The sequence below is a fragment of the Diplotaxodon limnothrissa genome, linkage group LG19, assembly GCF_057381915.1.
Source record: "Diplotaxodon limnothrissa isolate DT_005_m linkage group LG19, D_limnothrissa_male_GT1.1, whole genome shotgun sequence".
In the NCBI taxonomy this organism is placed as follows: Eukaryota; Metazoa; Chordata; class Actinopteri; order Cichliformes; family Cichlidae; genus Diplotaxodon; species Diplotaxodon limnothrissa.
In genome coordinates, this window is record NC_140614.1 from 6230781 (window position 1) to 6252988 (window position 22208).

Genomic DNA, 22208 nt, shown 5'->3' on the forward strand with positions numbered 1-22208 from the left:
ACTGTCAGCATTGGTGTATAGAGCACACTGATGACACTCGTGTGCCCTTTGGTTCACCGTGAGCTGGTGTCTACATGCAAACATACAGCTGCGTTGAGTTTGGAGAGAACCCGGACGGTCTCATTTATTTCCCAGGATTTGGATCCATCTGATCACAAGACGACTGCACCAACCTCTGAGCCTCCCTCCACTCCCATATATGTCCACTTAAACCAAGTGAAAGAACAAGGATTAAGTTTGTCTCTTCCACTTGTCTGTTTTGAACTTTACACTATAAACAGCAGGCCCTCTGTGACGAATACCAAAAGCCCAGTGTTAAGGCACCAACCAGTAAAATTGAGTTAATACATGAAATCAGTCATTGAAGACAAACAGAGCCAGCGTCAGATGATCATAATGCATTTGTGGCCTCCAGGTGGCGAACACAAGGACTGACATTTGTTGGCCCCGCTCCTTGTGTGTGTGTGTGTGTGTGTGTGTGTGTGTGTGTGTTTAATTACTAACAGGCACTTCTACCTCTAATCTCTCTGCAGTATATAACTGCCAGGAAGAGGTGTGCTGGGCAACTATGCTGTATTTTATTAACTGGCTTACAGAGTTCACACCATGACTCAAACCATTTGGGAGTGTTTTAGACCAGCATTCAGAGAAAGAACTGGGGCATATATATTATACATTTGTATACATTTCTACTGTTTTAAAGATTATTCTGTCTTTTTATGTTGTAGTTTTTGATTGTTTTAGTTGCCTTGAAGACATGTCTCCTATTTGTTTGAAGTTTGAGTTTGAAATTCCTGCTACTTGATTTTTCATGATTTTCTCTTCTTTTCACATCCTTCGTGTAGTCTTGTGGGGTGCGTATTTTATGATTCATTTCCTACGTTTCTTGTTTATTTCTATAAGCTCTCTATATTTACTTCCTGCCTTGAGGTGTACATGTGTGTAGCAGAGGTGGGCGTTAATCTGGTCTAGTGTATTCTGACTTTAGAGGTTTAGCAGACTGCAAAAGCACATCATCAGGATGCACAAATCATATCGTATTCCCTCTCCATTTCCTTCTCCTGCTCCTTTTTGTGGGTCAGTTGCAGGCACAGGTCAGACTTGAGCCAGAAGTGACAAGCAGGGTCTTGATGAGGCACGGTGGATTACATAAATCCAGTCGTTGGCAGCAGGCTCATTCCTGGATATTTAGAGGAAGACAAGTAAGACACTGTCTCCTCAAGGGAATCCTGGGGAGGAGGGGAAAGGATGACGCACACTGCCAGGAATTTTCACAATAAACCCGGTGAATGACACCACCCCGTCTTCTGCAGGTATACACATTTCTCGGTATTGTAATGATTAACAGGATCACGAGAATGTGTGCACCTTGTGCACCGTGTACACCACATCCGACATGAATAAAAATAAAAATGTCATATTTTTACATTTTTAAAAAGATCCCCTGTTCGATCCCGAGAGGAGACGCATATTCCTTTGGGTTTTGCTTCAAGAATGGCATCCGCTGTAAAAATGCCAGATCAAACATGCGGAGATACCCGCTGTGACGGCCCCTTGTGAATAAGGAAGCAGCTGAATGTAGCTGCTTCTTCAGATTTTCACATAGCAAAATGTTAAAAATAAAAATCAACGCCTCCCTTCAAGCTGTATAGTTAATTGACGATGTAGTTTGGCGTATCTTTGTGTAGAACAAATAACTGAGCGTCTGTGTTCAGGGTGTATGCTATATTTACCAAATTAAACAAATGTATACTGGAGAAACTCAGTAACAGTAATGTTGTGTTTGACGTGTACAAACATGCCATTCTTCACCTTGTGTGCTAACATTGTTGGCTTTTTGATGTCTGAAAATAATAACTTGTTATTGACATTAAGTCTAATAATTAATAGAACAATCTTTGGGTATATATGCTATATCATAAATGATTTTAGCTTATTAGTTAACAAACAGTAACTGCCAAATGTGACTGGGTGAACTATACACTCAAAACCGTGCAAGCTGAATAAAGTGTAACTGAAGAAGCCTGCATAGGCTCAGTGTCCTGATTTGGAATGGGTGCATGTGCAGTTACAGCTTGTACTCTGTAGACAGTGGAGGTCGTTGGTTTCATTCTTTTAATTAGCAAAACATCCCAAAAAAGACTGAGAATGATGCTGCTTTCGGCTCCTCAGCTTCCACTTGGCAGACTGCCCTTTAGCAAGGAGCTAAATCTTCCCAAACAAGACTGCATTTGTACTACACATCTCCCAGGCTGGGCTGCATAACTGTGAATGCGAAGCAAAAATCAATAGAGTTTAAATAGAAAGCCAACTGCTCCCTCCTCTAAAAGATTGAAATGAAAATTGGAAACGGTACACGGCTCGTGCTCTCTGCAGACCTCTGGGGACTTTAAGAGTTTCAGCTTGCTGCTACTTGTGCTTGTGCGTAGTAAAAGTTTTCTCCAACGTGATAAACATTCACAAGAGGAAGGCAGAAAAAAATTGCCAGCACGATCCCCACTTACTGTCAGAGTTGGCATAGCAACAAAATCATCCCTTTAGCTGGATGCATCCAGCGTGCAAGTTACACAGTTAAAGGATACTGCTGTGACATTGTAAATATGCACAGAATTATATAATCTAATTTACATTCCTGTTACAGTTGGCTACATTCATTTAAGGAGGCAGGATGAATAAGCAGAGGCAGAGAGTGGTGATCAGCCTGGTGGGTCACCTGCAGGAAGGCATAAGAGTCCTCTAATGTTATGTTGTTGGGGAAAGGAGCTAGTTAGAGACGCTGAAACTTTAATACATTCACCTTTTCCTGAGAGCTAAAATGACTAAGGATGTCCTGATTCATGAATTGATATTTACTGTGCTGACTGCCTTCAATCCATCGGCAGATAAGATTGAGATTTAAACGAACCAGTGACTGATTTTTATGTCTTTTGTCTCATCAGTTTTATTCTGGTTAAGTGATTATTTTCAGTCAGTCTGAGCACAAAAAGGACCTTTCACCTGCTGTTTTAACACTTGCCTGTGCCTGTTGAGCTTAGTCCATGAAGTAGAATTACTACAGCAGATCTGAAGCCCTCTAACTGCTGTGTGGAGAGAATTCCTTTAGGATTCAGGATTCCTTTCCCACTCCTGCACATTGTCCTTTTCCTCTTCCCAGCTCTCGTGTAGGTGCTTTCCTCTCATGCCACGCTGATGTCTTATAGTCAGCTCCTTCTAATTACAGCTGCTGTAGTAGAAATAGGAAAAACTATAACAATAGAAGCCTTTTAATGGCTATATCTGGTTTTGACAGCAACCGCAGGCTAACGTGGGCTATATTCTCCTGTGGTTGAACGTGTCCTTGACATTTTCAACCCAAATTAGGTTCCCCTCATGTCTTAAGCTCATGTCCACTTGGCGTAGGAGGACTGGTCTGTCTCTGACCTATCCTTGGACAGCAGTCTTTAAAGGAAAAAAAATAAATAAAAAGAGAGAAAAAATTAAAAGGAGATGTAGAATTCTGCACAACCCTCCAGTAGCTCTCTTTGCGGCTGCCTCTGTTCTCTATTCGGCCAATGAATCCCACCAACGTGCTTCCTCGTCCCCCACCACTCACGTCCTCTCCTCAGAAGAAACCCGAGCTGCGAGGTGTCTCTTTACATTTTTTTTTTCAGCCCGACTCGGTACAGACGAGCCACAACAAGAGCACGGGTTCCCCAAAACTTCTGTTGTCCACATGTTCGACTCAGACCAGCTCACATAGTGACGTCCATGACTGCCGGTTTCTGCTGTTGGTTCCTAATAGGGAGAGGAAACCTGATTAAGTGAGTGACAGTTTTATGTGTGAGTATTGTGTGGGAGTGCATAGTTGCTAGCCCATGAGCATTGAGTGTTAAAGTTAGCCTCTGCTGTCAAGGGCTGTTGCCGATACCAGCCGGCCTAGCCTGTCATGTGTGTGTGAGACAGACGGAAAGGTAGACTTAAAATGGAATGGGAATGGTAACAGAAGATGAGTGTTTTTGCTGGCTGAAAGGAGAATGGAAAGTTCGCTGGTGGAAGGAGGACATTTTATCCTGAAAGTGAAAACATTCTTCTACAGGTTGTGGAATGTTTGAGTTTGTAGCATAGCAGGTGTTAGCTGTGCTGCTGCACTTCCATCTGCATTATTGTTAAGCTTAGGTCAGAGCACATGTATAATATTTACAGATGTGGATTGTTCAATAACATTTTTAGTGGCTAAATAAGAGTTTAGTTTGTAAAGTGTTGAACTAGCAGAACACTTCAGATATCAACATACTGTATAACTGAATAGTGTTGCATTTTAAGGCCATGTTATCCAACACTGGTCTAATAAACGTGGGTAGCACATCAAGTATGATACATGTAGACTATACCATGATAAGTCTACCTGCTGGATCATTGCCAGGGCCACAGCTGGTAGTCCTCCATTACATGCTATACTCCCCTTGGCTCGGCTATAACAGCTGGAGGATATAAAGAAGTGATCCCCTGGCACATCTTAGTTCAAGTCTGAAACATTTTTTGTCTTTATCACCTCTATCTCTTCTGTTTCTTTCATTCTTTCTTTTTTGGCTAGCGATATAACCCTGATTCTTTCACATTGGTCATCCTAAAATCGGATGGCATCAAAACTTAATGGACTTGTGGTAGTTTTGTGTATAACTCCAGCAAACTTAATAAACCAATTACTTGACTTTCTTGATCCTGTAACTGTCAAAAAAGGCACTAATCATTGTTTTGATGTTGTGTTGAGGTTTCTCTTGTTACTTGGTAGTAGAAATGGTACTACACACATGTAGTATTAACATTTCATAACCTGCCTTTTGAACTTGGCCTATCAAAAAGTGCTGATGGAATTCCTGACGTGGCTGTTGTGTTTTTGGAAAACACTGCAGCAGCGGGTAGCGAGAGAGCTTAAGGTGAGGGATGGGTACCTCCTGTCTTGTGCTGTGTTGGTGTTAACAGCTGTTGGAATTCCCGCTATGTGAGATCTACAAGCATCCTGGCCCTCTAACCTAGACTCGTGAAGAGCGTCTTTGTCTGAACCATCCCAGGTGATCGTCCCTGCTGCTGCTGCTGCTTCTGCTGCTGCCTCAGAGAGCAGATTTTAGTTTTCAGGCTTTGACTTGATGCTCTCAAAACAGAGTCTTACTCAAGGAAACTTTGATATGACACATCAGCTGTCAGCCGGTCCAAATAGTTGACCTTTCAGTTATGTGAAATACTGCTGCTACACTGAATACTGATGTCTTGAGATGGATTAATTGCCTTCTAAATGATAGATACATTTATTTTTTTGGATTATTTATTTAGGTAACACTTTCATTTTATATTAATGAATTGACCATGGCTTGATGCTTGATGCTAACTGCATTGAACAGCCCATAACCTACCTACCACTTTAGGTACTATTCATTCAGAGGTAGTTTAAAACATTGTTATGCATATTTAGCTGCTATTTCAAAATGAAATTCATTATCCACAAGCATTATTAGCAGGGATGAGCAGGGATAGAAACCTTTATGCACACTGTGATAGCTATAAGTCATGTATACAAGTTGAACTCTGCAGGGTCTGCAAACCTAACCTCAGAGGGGTAGGCTGCACTGCTGTTCCATTTATCCTTTTCTTATATCTGTAGCAGAAGTTGCATTTGTTTTACAATGAAATATATTTCAGGCATTTTGTACCTGTGACACAGTGCTATCAGAGTGATTGAGTGAAAGTGACTAGGGCCTCCATGGCCCTGCCATCTGTTGTGTTGTTGGCTGCAGCAGTCGGGAGCAAAGTTTACCCAGGACAAGTGCATGTGTTAATGATTGACAGCGTCCTGGCGCCTTGCAGGAACTCTTATATGAGACCTGAGAACACAGAGATAGGGGCACAGGGAGTTTGTATCTGGGTCATGAATATATATTTATGTTCAGGTTTTTCCATTACACCAGTCCTACCCTGCTACCTGTACTGTATGTACAACTTTATTTCGGGAAGATATGTAAATCCAAATCATGTAAATCCTTTGCAAACAAGGAAACATCAGAATGTATTAGATCACATAATGTCTGATTGTAGTTCTGTTTTTGGTTTTGTTTTGTTGAAAAGAAATGATTTTGATCATTTGATTGGTGATCTCAACATCATTGCCCCCACCTTTCATTCATGCATGCTGTATTCTGGCATTGGACCATAAGAGAGCAATCTTTGCTGCTGAGCTCAGTGAGCTGTTAGAAATGCCCTCTGTAAGTAGAAGATTAAGAATAACTAGTAAAGGTGACCCAGCTAATATGAACAAAGCTGTATGAACTATTTGCACGCTCTAGATTGTGGGTAAAAAGGGGAATAAGCTAAAGTCAGCAAGCCCTCCAGAAATGATCTAAAGGAGAAAATTGGACTGCCCTTTGGTTATGAATATCACAATCAACTCATTTAAATTTAGACTACTATTCTCACCTACTGAGTATGATTATGCTATGGTCACTGAGTGGTTATATCCCTTTATTCTGATGCAATGTACATTTATTTTGTTGATTAGAAAAATCCCATACATCTGCAGATTGTTTTGAGTCCTACTTTCCACGTTGCTTGTTTAGATCGTTTGTACGCACATTCTGCCAGTCATCGTCTGAAATACAAACCCTACACTCATTCTTCCATTTAGATTTCAATTTATTAGTTCATTTTCCCCCATTCATAATGTTAGTAAGAAGTTTCTTCCTGCTCATTATTGGTTTTACTGTTTAATAAGGATGGGAATTGATAAGAATTTCGCAATTCCAGTTCCATTAGTGATATCACTTATCAATTCCATTCATTTTTGATTCCCTTATTGATTGTCATTGTGCATGCTGAAGGTATTTCCCCTCTTGGTTGTGATCATTACTGGGGTCATTACTCAAAAAAGTAATTATTACACAGAACACATTTCTTAAAAGTAATGCAGTACGATACTTAATTACACCCAGGTTAAAGACTTTGTTATACTATTGTTTCTTACGTTACTTTCATGTTACTTGGTAAAATGATCTGAAACACACATTACCATAATTGCTATTTAACAATATAAACCTGCAGGCTACAGCCCCACACACCAACACAAATCCCTATCCTAATGAGGACACAAATATGATCTTTCTTTTAGTGTTTATGAACACAAAGCAAAGATGAAAACCAACACAAAGAGACTTCAAAATGATCGTCCCCGTGATTCTACTGCAGACACATGAACAGGTAGAAATAGAGGCTGCAGCCTGATTAGTCAACAGTTTGTTACCTGTTGAAGTTCAGCAGCAGCTCACTTTATCACAGTGCTGGGCTGGGGTCAGCATTAACTCAGCTTTAACATCCTTCTGCCTTCTTGGCTAGCTTAGCCTTAGCCTTAGCATGCTGTCTGTGCACGTGCTTGTAAAAAGCTGAAGTTGTGTTAACAGTACGATGCATTTTTGTTCTGGAGCAGGCTTTATTTTACCATAAAGCTCCCACCCTTTTATGCAATAAAAATAAAAGTAATGTCCATATCCACTGTTTTCCTCCACTGACACACAAACTGAAATCATCTGATTGCAGCGAGAGTGCACGAACCGATAAGCGGGATTGATATACAGGCAGACTAACGATTCCAAGGAATTGGTCTACTGAGAACCAGTTCTCTACAAGAACAAGTCTTTGATTCCCATCCTTACTATTAAAGTACGTTGTATTTCTAAAGTACCTGAGCCGTAACTTTATATGAATTTCCTGGAAGAAGTGCAGTTCTCCATCTGACGAAACTGAACGCTAGGAATCGATACCAATCTGATTTCAATATTTAAACCTTCCATCAGTTCTCACTGTGACCATTCTGTGACCTTTGGTTTTAGCTCCCAGTGTGCTGTCTATATAGAGTTTTCTTTCCCATTAATGGCATGTGTAGTTGTGAAATTCATGTGCTTTATAGCTTCAGTAAGTTCTAAATCTTCTCAGCAGAGACATGAGTTTGGGAATGGTAAGCTTTGTTGTGGTTACAAACAACAAAAAGATAAACAAATCTTCTGTTCAAGGTCTCTGACCATTGTTCCTTTTAGCTTCGCATCATCCCTTATTAACTGTGCTAGGGGTTCAGTGTACAAAGCAAATGGAGTAAGGCTAAGTGGGCATCTGTGCTGGCAACCCCTCTCTGGGTTTCTATTCTGATTGAGGTGCCTGCTAATTTTAATTCTGGTATTTGGCAAGTTTTACAAAGTTTTGATGCATTTAATAAACTAAATGGGGCCTGGATGCTATCCCAGCTGTCTCAGGGAGAGAGGCCTTTTGCCATCTTTACTAATTACTGTAATATTTTCCTAATTCACCTGATCAATTATCCAAGGTCTTCCTGTACCTAAATTGGTCTCTATATATTTACATTTTTTTGTGTGTGGTATAATTGAAATGATCGCCTCCCTCCATGTCTTTGGTGCCTCATCTTCCTTCAGAATGTGATAAGAAGTACTGGAATTATCTGATCCTTAAACCACATGTACCATTTGACAGGAAAGCTGTCCGTATAGTGAAATGTCAGGGAGGTATGTCCAAAAAGAAAAGGAGACTGCCCATTTGCCATTCTATACAGGTGAAACTAAGGAACATTTCAGTTCTGCATTGAAAGTGTAATTGCTTTAAGCAGCAGCACTTTGAACCATTTCAGCCTTTGTTTGATTTGGTTGCCATGGTTACAGTGGCCCTTTAACTTGAGTTGCGTTCATTTCAGCCCAGCATCGTGATCATCTGTTAGCTGGTGGTGAATCAGCTTCCTGTTGAGGTTGGGATTGACAGTTGATGTTGCTGGGTCACGTCTGTCCTGGTTTGAAGACCAAAACCGAACAGATGTTATGACAGTGAGCATTTATCATCTCATCTCACTTTAATCCTTTATGTAATGTTTAACCTCTTTGGCTCATGGGCCCTGTATTGACAGCAGTGAATGCTGGGAAAGGGGAGACTGAAAACACACAGTTCCTTTTTGAATTTAAACAGTTGTATAAATATTTTGTTTGCTGAAGTTTGAAGCCAGATTTGACATTGCCTTGGGGTAACTGGCACTACTATTAGTGGGTAGCAGTCAGGTGGTAAGGTTAGAATTTGGTATAAACAACATGAAAGCGTGGATCCATCCATCCCAGCGCAGACTGCTGGTGGTGTTGTAATGGTGTGGGTGGATTTTTTCTTGGCACAGTTTGAGCTTCTTAGTACCGTTTGAGCATCATTTAGACACAGCCTATCTGAGTATTGTTGCTGACCATGTCCATCCATTTATGACTACAGTGCCCTCATCCCCTAGAACTGTAGAAAACTGCGTCATGGATTTGTAGCTGACAAATTTGCAGCATCTTCATGATGCTATCAAGTCAGCATGGCTCAGCATGAATCATCAAAGCTACTTTAGCAGAGTGCAAGAGTAAAATTATAGATCTGAAAATGAACATAAAAGGTCCCCTTAAACTAGCAGTTTCTTCTATTTTTGTTTGCAAAGAGAGTATTTTGCAAAACAATACAGGCTTGACAATGTTAAAAGCTTAGTATTTGAGCACTTTATCCACTTAGTTGCCCTCTTTTTGGAGATGACAAAGTGAAAATTGTCATTTTTTTGTAGAGCTGCTGATGAGGCATAGTTAATCCCTGTTTTCTCCTCTCTCACTGGCTATTTGTTCTCAATTGCTAAAAGGGGATGGGGCTGAAAAATTATGGAGAGAAATTTGCCTGAAAACGGTTGCAAATGTGAACGATATGATTCCCAAGCTCAAACTACGACTTACAGCTCTGTGCAATGATTTGTGTGTAACTTTTGTGGAGTCACACGTGGTCAGATTGCTTTGTATTTGTGTGTGGATTGATGCATGCATGTGTGACTCCTCCAAAGTTACACACAGACCATTGTACACAGTTGTAAATCTTAGCTAATGCTTGTGAATCCCATTGCACACACTTGCAACCCTTTTGAGGCGAATCTCTCTCCATAAAGAATCAACACCTTTTTATCAGCGTAAATAACATTAATTGAAAGCCACAATCAGAAGCAAGAAGTGCAAAGGCCACACCCAAAGCATCCCTCCATCAGAGGGTATGTCTGCCTTTACTCCTTATCTGCAGTCCTGACTGTTTATACCTTTATGACTGTTGTTTGCGTTGGCAGAAGACAAAGTGTGTGTGTACATAGAGCGCTCTCTCTCTTTCACAGGACTAATTCTGCAAATTAACCTTCGTACTATGCCCATGTGCTGCAGCCGCTTGTGCTTGCTCTCACTCTTACTCTCTCTCTCTCCTGCTGTAACTCAAGCCTGTTCACCCGGTCACACACATTGACTGCTTTTAGAGATGAGGGACTTTCCCATTTACACTGTGTGTGTCTGTGTGTGTGTACTCTTCTTAAAGAGTGTGCCGCCTGGTCACCTGATACTTTTCTATGATTCCCCTCCTAGATTTGTACTTCCACTAAAGTCTCTCCTGTACTGCACGGACGATAGTATAATCTAAAAGATGGTGAAGGATAGTATTGAGACACTTAGCATTTCAATAGTCTCCTCAAATTTTATTGGCGCGCTAAATTGCGCTAAAATCGATATTACATTTTCATTCATATCAGAGTGAGGGGGTGAGATAATTTCCCCCACACATTTTTATTGTGTTTTTGTTTGTATTTATTTTTATTCTTGTTCCAAAGGATTTCTTCACCAAAGGCTTTGATTCAGTCTTGTTCTTTGTTTCCAAACCTGCCGCTGTCTTAAAGCCTTAGTTTTCTGTGTATATTTATCCCAGTAGCCGTGCCCCACTTTGTATTTATACCCCGTCAACATGCGGAGTTCACCCGCAGGCCACACGGAAACAGTTGACTGCTTCAGCTCAACTTCACTTGTTCCAAGGACAGACGTCATCACTCACATGATTAGCTGTGGGCACAAACATTATATTTTCCCTTGTTAGTCTTAATATCTCGGTTCGTTCATGTTATTAATGAGGAAATGACTGTTTGCTTTTGAAATCACCTTTGCTAAATGCTAAAATTCCCCTGTTTCATTCACCCACCACCCTAAATTTAATGATGAGATGCTGTTGTAATGTGAAAGGCATGCCATGCTTTGGTAGATGGAGAAAAAAACAAACAAACACTTTTTGTGCCCTGCTTGCTTCCACTGCAGAGTCACTATTTTTGCCAACTCATTAGAGCATGCGTTTCAGAATTTCTGCTAAATGGCTGAATGATAAGCTTACTAAACAACAGATTTTACAAGCTTTTTTTTTAAATAGACAATTACAAATGTAAGCTGCTGGATTCTGACCCTTCATTCAATAGGTTCATGCTGTTATGTAATTAGCCTGACTTATAGGATTTCCTGCAGCGAGACATCCAACTGCTCTCTCGTGCTGTGAGTTAAGTTTTTTTCCACCATTAATTAAGCAGCACCGACTTCTCTCTTCCTCTGCCAGGGAGCCCAGATGAGAGTCTCTTCCAAAGCTGAGAAACGGAACAGAACTAAGAGGGCAGGGAGGAGGAGGAGAAAATCAGGGTGAGGCTGAAGCCAGAGTGGTGCATCAGTGTTTCCGCAGGCCAGAGCCGCGCTCATAAAGTATCTCAGAATAGTTTCGTTGATATGAGAGCAGTTTGCTTTGCAAGAAGTTGTGAAGCTTTTCTAGTTCTGTGACCTAGTGTCTACCATCATGCTTGATGGTCTTTCAAGGACACAGAGTTAAAGTCTGTGAGGTTTCTAAAGAAATTGCTCTTTGAGTCAGAAAGATTCATTTGGACAATTGAATATGACAGTGTTACTCCAGACTGATACCCCTGAAACATTGGATTATGAAGTTCACATCTGTATTGTGGAGTGTTCAAAACCTCTGTCTAATATTCTTATTGTGGCTGAAGGTCTGTTTGTCTAATGATGTCTGCGTGAAGTTGTGAGTCAAATGGGAACAGAAAGGAGTGCAGCAAATATGTTCACCCTGCTATAAATCTTACAGTTTATTTAACTAATAAACACCTCTCAGGCTACTTAAGTAATCTAGAAGCTGACAACACAAATGACTTCAGGTGCAGTGCTTGTTTTTGCCTTTGCTGATAATCTGAGAGAGTTTATTATTTTGTCATTTAGACTGAGGCTGAATAATGAAGTGATAATGAAGTTGGTTAGAAGCTTTGGCAGCACTTAGTATGTTTTGACTTATATTTGATAGCCAGTATTAATTTCTAAAAGTGCCCCCAAAGTTTTCTCGATTTGCAAGTCTTAACCACAAATGTAAACCAAGCTGTTCTTGACCTAAGCATCATAAAGGTATTGAAGCTACCAGACATAGCAAGTCTAGATATATAAGAAAAAACAGAATACATGCAGGCGTATTCCTTCCAACTATTTTCTTTTGCAGCCTACGTTTTACTAGCCTCTGCTGCAGTCATATTGTCATTCAGATCCTACAAATCATGGCTTGCTGTTGCTCAAAGAGACTGACAGTGTGGATCAGCAACCGCTAAACGCTCATGAGTTTCATCGACTGTCCAGAGTGGCTGGCGGATTAAAGAAAAAACAGAGCACATTTGTACCAGCTAAATGGATTTGGGGATAAAGAGGCATGGTAGAAGTAAAAAGCCCTTTGTGATATGGGTAGTTGTATATATGAAACTATATACACTCTGAAATGAGATCAACTTCATCAGTTATGCTTACAGTTGCAAACATTGGTAGTAGGGTTATGCAGCCCATGAAGGTGAGTGGGTTTGGCTGTTTGAATGGGGCTATTGTGGTTAATCATACAATTAGATTGTGTGTGGGCAAGTAATTGTTTTTCTATCCTTTCGTCCTTTTGCTTTGCGGCTTTGCGTTAAAATCACTTTCCGCCCTCTGCATCGACACAGAGATGTGATTTTAAAGAGACAGGTTAACTTGGAAGGGTCTGACTGAAGCTGGTATATGTTTGAATGTTTAACTAGATAATGTGTGGTGTTATCCTTCATGATGATTTTGATCATTTTTAATAGGAAGCATTAGCTACAACGTGGCAGTCTGCAGTGGAGTGTAACCTTTTAATGGCTATGAATGGACCCTCTCCTGCATTTGTCCCACTACTCTGCTCTCAGAATGACATTATTTTACAATATTCTGAATGCATTTTTATTCCCATATTCAAATTAACACCGTAATGTTTTACAGGGGAAAAAAAAGCAGACAGTAGCTGAGAAATAAATAATTTGATTATTACTGAAAGGAAATTACAAGAGAAAATTTTGAGGGATGGATATGTTTCTTTTTAATGAGGCCAGGAAGCCAAAAGTCCCCCAGTTTCAGTTGTTAAATATGAACATTTAAATTTTTTTCTATTTTACTAAGCTGAATATTTTTGGCCTTTTGACAGTGCAGGGAATTTGAATATGCCACCTTATGCACTGCCGACTCGCACAGGACTTTTTAAAAGCCTTTTCTGGCATTTTGAAGACCCAGTGACTACAATGGATAATGACAATATTTGTTAGCTGCTGCTGTGGTTAAATTACAGATAATAGGCTGTGAGGAGGCAGACAGGAGAGGGGAGCATGGCATGAAAAATGTGGAACCATAAACATCATAGTTATTTTGCATTCAGGGAGCTCCACATTGTACAGTTATTTAATTTGATCATCAGTGCTAAACATAAACTCTGATTTTGGACTGTTAGTTTGACCGAACAAGTATTTAGTAGACCTCACCTTCAACTCTTTGTGAAGATTTGAAGTTTTATCTTACTAGAAAATGCTGATGGAATACGGTTGGTTTGTTGCTGCTGCTTCTTCTTCTTCTTTTCTTTTTCCCCCTCCATCATTTAGGCTGTTTTTACAGAAGATTACTTGTTGATATCCACTCTGATGTACATACACACAGAGAATAACCTTCTCTGGGACCCCTTTCAGAGGTTTCATATACGGCTGCACCACAGGCTGCTCTTTGTGCTGATTTCTGGGCCTAACTGAGATTATATGTGTGCGCGCAATATCAGGGTGGTTTCTGGGTTATCCTAGGCCACACACACGCGCGCGCTTATTCTCTCACATACTTTTAAGTACAGTTGCACACATTTTTATGCACAGTGTGTCTCTAGCTCTCTCTGCTTCTCTCCCCTCATTCACCCTGGTAGTCTCTCAGCCAGCTCCAAGCCGTTTAGCTATGCCCCCTCGCTTTGTCTGTGTGGAGGGATTACTCTGTCCTTTGTGATTATCTGTCTATTAATAGCTTCCTTTAAGGCTGTTCACATGCTTCAACAGAAGCAGAGTTGCAGGATTCCGAGGCCCCGGGCTCTCCAACACAATCCGACCCCGAATTGTGAAGCGGGTAATTACAGTAATGATGTACAGCATACTGTACACTGCTGTACTGAGAGGAAGGACTCACACATACACACCAAAGAGTGCAGGAGTACACACAAAGCAAGCAAGAACATTTTTTTTTGTTTTTGTTTTTTTGCTGCGATGTGCAACAAATTGGACTACATAATAATGTATATTGTTACAGCTTGCAGGCGCATACACAGCCAAACATAAAATACAGAGGTAAGAAAGAGCTCTCTTCTGATGCCACTGGGGTGATGAACCTCAGATATACACCCATCACGTATAACATTATGAGCACTGACAGGCGAAGTGAATAACAATGGTTATCGCTTCATCATGGCACCTGTTAGTGGGTGGGATATATTACGGACCGAGTGAACATTCAGTCCTCAAAGTTGATGTGTTAGAAGCAGGAAAAATGGGTAAGTGTAAGGATTTGAGCGAATTTGACAAGGGCCTAATTACGATGGCTAAGCGACTCGGTCAGAGCATCTCCAAAATAGCAGCTCTTCTGGGGTGTTCCCGTTCTGCAGCGGTCAGTATCTGTCAAAAGTGGTCCAAGGAAGGTACAGTGGTGAACCAGCAACAGGGTCATGGGCAACCAAAGCTCATTGATGCATGTGGGGAGCCAAAAAGGTCTGATAGAAAGGCGTGAGAACACAAAGTGCATCACAGTGGTGTATGAGGCTGCATAGGTGCAGAGCAGTCAGGGTGCCCATGCAGATGCCTGTCCACCACCATAAAAGGTGATGGCAGCAGAAATTATAAAAAGCACTGATGGGCATGTGAGAACTGGCCTGGTCTGATGAATCAGAATTTCTTCTACAGCACATGGCTGGTCAGGTGACTATGTGTTGCTTACCTGGGGAACACTTGGAGTCAGGATGGATTATGGGAAGAAGGCAAGCCGGCAGAGGTGTTCTGCTGGGAAACCCTGGGTCCTACCTTACATGTGGATGTTACTTTGACACATACAACCTCCCTAAGTGTTGTTGCAGACCATGTACACCGTTTCATGGAAAACCTCTTTTAGCAGGATAATGCATTCTGCCACAAAGCACAAATGGTTCAGCAATGGATTGAGGAGCACAACAATTCTGAAGTGTTGACTTGGCCTCCAGGTTTCTCAGACGCTACCGTCTTACAGCACTGTTACTAACATCTGGCTAGATCGTGCTAGATATCAAGGTGCATCTTCAGAGGACAGCATATTTATTCTTGTATTGCACACTGCCCTCTGCACTCACTATACACTGTATAGCACTTTCTTGAACATTGTCCTCTGTATACAGCCTTGTCACCCATATGCATATTACACAACAATGTGACAGATGAAACCTTCTTGATAAAGATGCATGCACTTTTTTCCAGCCCACAGTTCATATTTCACGATGCATAGGCATGCACATGAAGGGTGTTTCACATGCAACACATGACGTGGAAGAAGAGGGACCACTTTGATGCCATATTACTCTCCTGTTTTGCAGTTATGTGTTCAAAGAGAAGACTACATACACACAGACATGACGTAGGACAATCTTTACCTGCCCTTTTTTCTTCTCATCTAAAGGAACAGGTTTAGATGTGGAGAGGAACATACAGGGATAGAACACGGAGGACACACCATTATTTTAGCCCAAAAAATCTTTCGTTCTTCACCTAGAGAGACCATAGGTCAGGAAAGTTGTTTACTGTGTTACTGTGTGTGCTGGTTTATTTGGGTTTGCCGTCTGCTACTGCTGAATCCAACACTGATGAGTGATAAGAGTGAGCAAATAAGGGTTGTGTTGCAGGCCATTAAGCTAAAGCAGTGAACAGAAATGGATGCTGAAACACCACAAAACCAGGTCATCCCTGGGGTCAGCAACGCAATAAAGTAGTGCAAATGAATCTTCTAGTTGTCTTAATTTCTGATGTTCTTTATCAAGCAGATTGTTTAATTTGAGCAGAAAAGAGTGAATCCCTCTTATGTGTACAATAAGACTGCAGCACAATTTGTGGGCTATTTGGAGCGCTGAGTAAACTTGGCAGGATAAGAATATTTTTGCGTGTGTTGTAACGCCTCAACCAAACGTGAAAAATTCAGCTAAAATCAGCTTGCTGTGCATTCTCTCTGATAAATGAACGTTTATTGTGGAAGTTAGTGGAGCAGGGATTAGGACTGCTGCCAGTCAGCCAGGGTTTGGGTTTGATTGTGACTGGCCCGGTTGGATGCATCCTCAATGAGCTGAGCTAAAGCAGGAGGCCAGCAGGTCGTGAGTAACTAGTGGCATTTGGATCAAAACACATTCAGCATAATCACTTTAAATGCGCTCAAGGAGATCTGCAGAGGACTTTTTTTCCCCAGGACAGGAAACTGCACTTTCTCTTTAAACGGTCAGAGCTTCAGGAAGAGGATTTTAGCCATTCATTGTAATGAGCTGACAAAAAAGGAAGAATGAACCAAATCATCCATTTATACAGAAGTTTAATTATGTTTCTTCAGCCGCAGATCATTTTCTAATTTCCCAAGTTAATATTATTTAAAGGAAGTAAAGTAGAAGACATTTTAAACCCTTTTTATTTCTAACAGGATGCTGAGGTTTGCTACACAGGATGCTTACAGCACAGTTGAAGTATTCTGGTCATACGTTAATATGATTCTGCTTCTCTGCCATACAAACAGTTTATGCACTATTCAGCCTCACAGTGATTGCTTCTTCATAACAGCAACACCGATGTATAGACGCTTCACACATCATGTGTCCTTGAACTTTTATTAGTTCCCCTCTTGTCAGAGTTTTTACAAAGCTGAATTGGATTTGGATTTTGTTGACTAAAGTCATCTTAGTTTAGGCTAAACTGGAGCTGCCACAGACTGACAGGAAGCACGTTAAAGGAAGGCATCGCATTGAATTTCTCTTTGTTTTCATAATGATTTGTAGTTAAAACTAGACTTGATGTAACAGTTTGTGTATCTGTATGTCGCTTATCAGTGCTTTTCACTATTTCTACTACTGGAAAGAGCCTGCTCAAGTGAGAGAGCTCAGTAAAATCAACAAATATGCAAAAAAACTTTTGCATTTCTTTCTATAAAATAGGCATATTTCCTTCTTTCAGTCTATTATTTGGTTTGTAAAATTGAAAATGGTGAAAAATGAAGTATTTCAGAGGTAAAATAAGGAATCACCTACTCATTATCACAAAACCTGCATGTTATGGTGAGGTGAAAAAGTCATTTCACCGGTACTCCCTAACTTTCTCGCTCATTTACATGTATATTGTGACTCATCGTCAGTAGCAATAGAATTCAAAATGCAGCCAAGCGCTTTGAAGTGTAATTGTGGAGCGCACACATGCACAGTAGTAGCAGTGTGCTGTCTTCAGAGCAGCAGCTTATCTCTTACATAATAATGGCCCAGTCCTGCCGGGATGAGAGCACCGGGTCTTGAGTTGTGGCGATCTGGGAAGATTGTTGCTCATCTCCCCCACAGGTCTGAACTCTGTGCGACCTTCTTGTCGTGTCTGTCACAGTGGGATCAGAATAAAGACACCTGCCGCCTTCTTCTGCCTGCACATCCACACAATTCGTGACAGCGTTGCCTCTCCCATCAGAAACACTCGCTGCTGGATAATGAGGCTGTCACACTCATCCTGCCTGTGCAGACAGGGGTCTGCAGGGAAGATGAATAAGTTAAAAGCTGTTGCAGAGCAAGAAGCACACTTTTACAACTGAGGCATGCACTGGTAGCATCCTTCGTTTCTTTTGAACAGTCCTCCGTGAACATCTATTGGAGAGCTCGGAAACTTCGATTTCTTCTTCTAGGCAAAGTCACACATTTTCTTCTTTGTGGCTGTAACTACCCACCTACTTCATCTTGTGTTTACACCAAACAGAGATGCTCTGCTTTCGCTCCAAATATTAAAACAGGTGATTCAGGAAGCGACAAAATCAGCACGAGATGAGGGCAGATCAGTAACAGTTTAACTACTACATGGTATTGGATGTGTCTTTAACCCAATCTGCCTGTAGACAATTGACTAAGAAGTAAAAAAAGTATAACTTGATCTCAATGTGGCTAAAAATGGTTTTCATTACCAACAACTTGCTGTGCTAATTGTTTAGTTTGTAAATTCATGGAGAAAGCAGGTTTTTAGCTTCAAAGGGTAGAATCCTGACCATGACCATTAATTGCTTTTCTCATAAAATGGTAATGAAAAAAGAAATCAATAAATATTAATGTGGTTATTTGTGTGTCAGGCCTCTGTCCCACCAGGTCTGCTCAAATCCCTGTTTTTACTCTGCCCGTCTTTGACCATGTGGTGTTTGCTATTACAGCTTTCTGGTAGCTGCGGGAGTCAGAAGCATCTGCTCGCTCCAGATATGTGTCTTTACCAATTTATCTAACCTTTGTCATCATCTTTCTGTGTTTGCTTTTGCCTGTCTAGACGTGCCGGCGGCGGAGCAGCCGGAGCTGTTCCTGAAGAAGCTGCAGCAGTGCTGTACTGTCTTTGACTTCATGGACACGCTGTCAGACCTCAAGATGAAGGAGTACAAGCGCTCCACGCTCAACGAGCTGGTGGACTACGTGACCGTAAGCCGGGGCTACCTGACAGAACAGGCCTACCCCGAGGTTGTGAAAATGGTAAGAAAGAATGAATCTGCCCATTCTGCGTAAACAGTAGATTTGCACTCTGTCTGTACAGAACACTGAAGTTCAGTTTTTTTGTTTTCGCCATGTCCACTCACAACTTTACACCATCTTCATCTCAAAGATGGAGGAAAGTTTGCAGTGATGGGTGTTGGTTTGTCTGCACAAAGCCCTTTTGTCAATTTTTGACCAATAAATCATTAAGCTGACCTTGAGCACCTTGTGGATGGAATCTAAATTTTAATGGACTGTTCGCCATTCATTCAAAACTTTACAATCTATCGTTTTTCACAGACTGCTACCAAAATTGTAACCTCTTTGGAGCAGGTACTAAAAACTGTAAATTTTATTACATTTAATGAGGTAAAAATGTCTGTTTTTGTCAGTGGGGTCTGGAGATGTTTCCTGTCTTAGCGTGTCATCCCCATATCTAAAGAATTTTACTGTCTTTTGACACACGTGAAACATTAAGGTAGCATGCACCTTGAAATTTCGAGTCATTGATGGGGCAGTGCTGTGTGGCCCTTGTAGGTAGTGTTGGTGTGTAAAGCCAATGGTGCTGAAAATGAGTACTGACAGACATGTTTGCATAGTGTGCCTCCTTTGGGTCAAAGCTTACTTCTTAAAGAAAAGCTTCTTTGTAATAATTAGATTTCACTTTTCCCAGTCGTCTTTTTGTGCAGTCATGTTTTGTCTCACGGCTGGAAAATGTCGGCCCCCTGCAGCCCTCAGCACTGATGGTGTAAAGGTGTGAGTGGACATAGTGAAAATGTTCTGTTTAAATTTGTTACTTGTCATTATTCAGTGGGAGGAAACTGATTCAGCTTCAGTCTGATTCTTTAATTAGACTCACTAGAGCAGGCGAGTGGGTGTTGCTGTGTTCTTTTCTCAGGGAAGGAGTAGTTGTAGTTGTTTTTCGTTTTCTCTCTTGTAGGTCAGTCAAATTTATGAGCTATGTTAGTTCACTTTTAGTTCTGTTCTTTGATTTGGCAGCAGCCACAGACCCTATCCAGCCCCACGGGACGTCCATTTTTTGGGTTTAGTATGTAAAGTCTACTACTAAAGAATAAATAACTAATCCTGTGTGGTTGAAATGTTGCTTCCCTCTTTTCCTAGCTCAGCAGGGGCATAGCAGTGATTTTTGAGTGCTCTGTGTACAGACACATAGGAGATGAGCAGATACACAGGAGGAAAATAAGAGCAGAACAGGAGCTGGTGTGCATGTTGGCAGCTACGTACACTCAACAAAAATATAAACGCAACACCTTTGTTACTGCTCCCATTCCCCATGGGATGGACGTAGAGACCTAAAATTCATTCCAGATACACAATATAACCATCCCTCCCAAACAGTGGTCACAAATCAGTCCAAATGTGTGGTAGTGGGCACATCTGCTATATTGAGATAATCCATCCCACCTCACAGGTGTGCCACATCAGGATGCTGATCTGACATCATGAGTAGTGCACAGGTGTACCTCAGACTGCCCACAACAAAAGGCCACCCTGGAATGTGCAGTTTTTTGCGCTATTGGGGATCTGGGGACCCAGAACCGGTCAGTATCTGGTGTGACCACCATTTGCCTCATGCAGTGCAACACATCGCCGCATGGAGTCTATCAGATTGTCAATTGTGGCCTGTGGAATGTTGGTCCACTCCACTTCAATGGCTGTGCGAGGTTGTTGGATATTCGTGGGAACTGGTACACGCTGTCGTATACGCCGGTCAAGCACATCCCGAACATGCTCAATGGGTGACATGTCCGGTGAGTATGCTGGCCATGCAAGAACTGGGACATTCTCAGCTGCCATCTGCCCTGAACAATGTGAACCATGATTCATCAGTGAAGCGCACACCTCTCCAACGTGCCAGACGCCATCGAATGTGAGCATTTGCCCACACAAGTCTGTTACGGCGACGAGCTGGAGTCAGGTCAAGACCCCGATGAGGACGACGGGCATGCAGTTGAGCGTCCCTGAGACGGTTTCTGACAGTTTGTGCAGAAATTGTTTGGTTGTGCAAACCAATTGTTCCAGCAGCTGTCTGGGTGGCTGGTCTCAGACGATCTTGGAGGTGAACCTGCTGGATGTGGAGGTCCTGGGCTGGTGTGGTTACACGAGGTCTGCGGTTGTGAGGCCGGTTGGATGTGCTGCCATATCCTCTGAAACGCCTGTGGAGACGGCTTATGGTTGAGAAATGAACATTCAATGCACGGGCGACAGATCTGGTTGACATTCCTGCTGTCAGCATGCCAGTTGCACGCTCCCTCATTGCTTGTGGCATCTGTGGCATTTTGCTGTGAGACAAAACTGCACATTCCAGGGTGGCCTTTTGTTGTGGGCAGTCTGAGGTACACCTGTGCACTACTCATGATGTCAGATCAGCATCCTGATGTGGCACACCTGTGAGGTGGGATGGATTATCTCAATATGGCAGATGTGCCCACTACCACACATTTGGACTGATTTGTGACCACTGTTTGGGAGGGATGGTTATATTGTGTATCTGGAATGAATTTTAGGTCTCTACGTTACCAGTCACTTTGTGGAGCATTGGACTGCCATTACCTCATAAGACTTTGTTGTTACACTTTCTCTTACCGTACACTACTAAATCTCCATTTGCACTATTTGCCTATTTGCACTACTCTGCCTGGTTTACACTCAATGTCACTTACCCATTATATTGTATATTGTATAGCTTTCTTGTTATATGTAAAATTGTATTTATTTAAATTTTTACTTTTTAATTATTTTACTTGCATTTTTTAAATCACTTTTATATTTAAATATATTTAAATGTTCATTTGCTATTTATCTAGGGATTGAAGAGTAACGCAATTTCTATTCTCCGTATGTCCTGTACATGTGGAAGAATCGACAAATAAAGTTGACTTTGACTTTGACTTTGACTTCCATCCCATGGGGAATGGGAGCAGTAACAAAGGTGTTGCGTTTATATTTTTGTTGAGTGTATGTTCAGCTAATGAACACAGACCCCACAATGAACAGAGGCCCTGAAGTACTCAAAGCTATTTTTTTTTTTTTAACCTAGTGCACCAAGTTGTTATTATGTTTAATTACTTGGAGCCTTCCACAGAGTATATCTTCAGGCCGTTGAGGACAGTCATAACTGAAGGTCTGCTGCAGTACATACAGGTACTGTAAAAGAAGCAGTCCTGTGCTGAGACAGAAAACATACTGGTCTAATGGACATTTAGAAAAACTGACACAGCACAATATTATTTTCAGAGGTTTCTGCCTGATGACAACTC

General features: G+C 41.4%; 1 protein-coding gene across 3 annotated transcripts in view; it reads left to right on the top strand.

The window, feature by feature from the left end:
* Positions 1-22208, top strand: part of ppp2r5eb (protein phosphatase 2, regulatory subunit B', epsilon isoform b) — a 52124-nt gene that overhangs the window by 17444 nt on the left and 12472 nt on the right. For 2 of the 3 annotated variants that reach the window (XM_085343137.1, XM_085343138.1), the window contains exon 3: positions 18731-18927. In XM_085343137.1, the coding sequence (XP_085199263.1) occupies positions 18731-18927 (197 nt within the window). Of the gene's footprint in view, positions 1-1894; positions 3801-18730; positions 18928-22208 lie in introns of those variants that run through there. The other variant, XM_085343139.1, reaches the window with a different exon arrangement.